This window comes from Capsicum annuum, chromosome 3 (assembly GCF_002878395.1).
Source record: "Capsicum annuum cultivar UCD-10X-F1 chromosome 3, UCD10Xv1.1, whole genome shotgun sequence".
Lineage (NCBI taxonomy): Eukaryota > Viridiplantae > Streptophyta > Magnoliopsida > Solanales > Solanaceae > Capsicum > Capsicum annuum.
Window position 1 is genome coordinate 45346235 of NC_061113.1, and position 4009 is coordinate 45350243.

The window sequence follows — 4009 nt, forward strand, 5'->3', positions numbered from 1 at the left end:
TATATATTATAAACATATACATCTATTCATAGAGTCAAATACATTTCAAGAATAGCTTACCGGCTCCATCCATAGTACATGCAGCTACAAATATGCCACTGTACAGTCCTCTAAGATAACTTGCATCAACAACTATCATAGGTCTACAGTGATCGAACCCTTGTATGAATGTAGTTAGTGCGACAAAAATATACAAAAACTAATTATCTTCATGCTTTTTCATTCGTATTTGTGAACCTAGATAAGTAGTGTTCAAAACATGAATGTATGCAGGTAGTTTTCCGTATGATGCCGAAGGTTTCCCTCTCAAATCTTCAAGTGTTTGTTCCTTTGCTCGCCAACACATCATATACGTCAAATTCATACCAAGGTCTTCCTTCATGTCACTTCTGATTTCAGTCGCACTGTACTTTCTTTTGTGGTTTTTAAACTTTTGTTTCACCATACCTCCAATAAACTTACTAGTAGCATGAAACTTAGGATAAATCTTATCCTTTATCGGACATATGTGTCCGGGTAAGAATTCTCTAACACAAAACATTCCTGATTTGTTGATAGCAGATACATAGAATAAAAAATCACAATTACGTGATTTGCATATTAATGTGTAACTGCAAAAAAAAATGATGTAATGTAATTTACAACATGTACAAAAAAAAATAATCTATACATATTTTTTAAATACATATGCTGTAGTAAAATTTAACAAGAAAAAAACAACAGATTTTACATACATGACAAACTTACCAGGTTTTACTTAATCTAACAAATCGTGATTGAAACTTCTCTCGAATCGTGTAATCCTTCATTACAGATTTTAACACTCTTTTTGAGATATAAACTTGTTCAACCTCAATATATTTGTAGTGTGGGTCCGAGATAATTACTTTAGTTGCGTCAATATCCAATACATCCAAACATTCATCTGAATTAGTAACTATCAATGCTCTTTCAGTACTTATATTCACAACGTTACGCGCAGTGATAGATAGATTCATACTCGCAGCGTTACATATTGATGAACTAACGAATTCATTGAAACTATTCTTTTCTGAAACACTTATGTACAAGGGTAAAGCACTCATTGCCTTTACATCCCTTTTCTGTATAATGTAGACCTTCAAACCCATGTCATTACGTATACATATTCTACCTTTAATATCTGTTAACTGATATTCAATTTGAATGCTTTTGCATGTCAAATCGACATCCATGTGAGAAGCTAGTACTTCGCGCAGTTGGTTGTACGAAGCGTTTATGCTCAACAATATTGCATCACTGATGTAATCTTCATATTGCTGTTCAATGTTGTTCATACTACCAATATGTTTTATGAGAACAGGTATGCTTCCCATCGTCAAGATCCAGAACACTACAAAATATTAAATACAAATTAAATTATATAATATGTATTGCTATTTTTCATAATTTTGAAACTGTTGCTATAAAAGTTATAATTATGGCTCTACAGTTGCTATTTCTGAAATTTTCCCTTTTAAAAAGAAATGGCCCACACTACGAAAATATGGACAATTGGAGTCAGTCGGCCCAATTTATAATCTTTTTTTAGTCATTTAGCCCAAAACCATTCTCTTTACACAATCAAGGGGATTAAATGTTCTTTACAGTTGGCTATTCTTAAATCACTTTCTTTTCTAAATGTACTTGGCTAAATCTTTTTTTCTCCTCTATTATGCATTGATCAATCTACTGTGTTTTGCGATTAGTATCAAAAATTGATATGTTGTTTCTTGCATTAGAGCATTGAAAACTCGAGACATGAAGAAAAAAATAGAATGTAAAGACAAGTTAAAAGTAACGGGTAAATAGATCAATATAACCTCAAATTTGTGGTTAATGATGATGATTTAACAGAATCATCACATACAGGTTTGCACTTGAAGAAATGTCATAGTTCATTGAACTTGAAGAAGAAAAAAATAAAATACTGAGGCTTCAAGGTAAGAGAAAAGTCATGTCTTGGTCCATGTTCTTCTCTGAGGCTGACTCGATCAAAGAGTGAAAGATGTTTTGATGCATGTAAAGATCAAAAAAAGAATCTGCCAATTGATACTCTTTTATAACATATTGATACACTTTTTTTAAAAGAGAGAAGGGGAACCTACGCATGCATATACATTCTCTATACCCAAATGATACTCTTTTATACCAGATTGATCCACTTTTATACAACATTGATACACTTTTTCTTAAAAGAGAGAAGGGGAACCTATGGATGCATATGCAGTCTTTATACCCATTTAATACACTTTTATACCATATTGATACGCTTTTATACTACATTGATACACTTTTTGAAAAAGGGAGAGGGGATTCTATGCATGCACATATAGTCCCTATACTCAATTGATACTCTTTTATACCACATTGATACACTTAAATTCAACATCAGATATCCACTGACCTTCGTATTTTATCATTATTGAAACTAAAACTGAAGTTGAAGTCATTATTTTGTATCAATTTTGACAAATTTATAATGGAAAAAACTTATAGGAAGCTGATTAAATGCAGATTTTTGGAGTTTTTATACAAAATTTGTGAAGAGAAAGGCAAATTGGAGTATCCAAAAAGGCAAAGGAATGGAGGTTTAGGAGTTTGAATGGAAATGAAATTGTGAATGAAAAGGAAAGAAAGAAAGGGAAAGTTACTTTAACGATATTTTCGATTATGTTTAAACGTATGACAGTGAAGGTTAGCTAGTGGAATCAGTTTGTGGCTATTTATGGGGTATTTAATTTTGAATGTTATTTTTGTGGTATTATTTTAATTTTAGGTGTTATTATTGTCCTTTTCCCTAATAATAAAGGGCAAAGGCCTAAATGAGGAAGTGTCAAGCAGGCATATTGACCAGCTGTATGTTTTGGCACTTCTTTATTGGCCATTTTTCCTTCGTTTTATTTTGTTTGACTTTTTCTTAATCTGATATATATTTGTTAAAAATACGTAAAAAAATATTATAAATCTCAATAATTAATAATTTTAAAATTTTAAAAATATAAAATATTTGACTGACTCTCAAAATTATATCAATACCACTTAAAATTGAAATAGAATAAAAAGTATTATAAATCACAATAATTCAAAACTTAAATTATTTTTCAAATATAATTGACTATCAATGTCGCAAAAGTTTAGTTTATTCTGTTATATATTTCAAAAAAAAATACATAAAAAAATTATAAATCACAATAATTAACAACTTAAAAAAATTAAAAGATATAAAATATTTGGTTGACTCTCGAAATTATATCAATGCCACTTAAATTGAAATAAAAGAAAAAGTACTATAAATAATAATGATTTAAAAATTAAATTATTTTTAAAATATAACTATGAATGCCACTAAAGTTTGGATGAAGAAAGTAACATATATTATTTAAAAATTTATCTAACTCTCGAAATTATATTGGTGCCACTGAAATTAAATAGAAGAAAAAGTATTATAAGTCACAATAATTTAAAATTTAAATTATTTTTAAAATATAATTGACTATCAATGCCACAAAATTTTAATTTATTCTGTTATATATTTCAAAAAAAAATATGTAAAAGTACTATAAATCACAACAAGTAACAAATTAAAAAATTTAAAAGATATAAAATATTAATTAGATGATACTCAAAATTATATCAGTGTCACTTAAATTGAAGTAGAAGAAAAAGTATTATAAATCAAAATAATTAAAAACTTAAATTATTTTTAAAATATAACTATCAATGCAATAAAAGTTTGAATAAGGAAAGTAATGTATATTATTTGAAATTACATAATAAATATTATAAATTGCAATAGTTAACAATGTAAAATATCCACAAACATATAAAAAATATGATTGATTATCTAAATTTTATTTGTATCACATAAATTGGGATAAAATAATAACATATATTGGGTTTGTGATGGCGCGGGCTTATCGATGTATATATATATATATATAATATATATATATATGTGTGTGTGTGTGTGTGTATGTACATATATACA

At 27.9% G+C, this 4009-nt stretch overlaps 1 protein-coding gene across 1 annotated transcript in view; it reads right to left on the reverse strand.

Moving 5' to 3' along the window:
- LOC124896649 overlaps positions 1-139 on the reverse strand; it is a 1838-nt gene extending 1699 nt beyond the window's left edge. Inside the window, exon 1 of the mRNA XM_047408270.1 lies at positions 61-139. Within this exon, the coding sequence (XP_047264226.1) occupies positions 61-139 (79 nt within the window). The remainder of the gene's footprint in view (positions 1-60) is intronic.
- Positions 140-4009: the final 3870 nt, after the last annotated feature.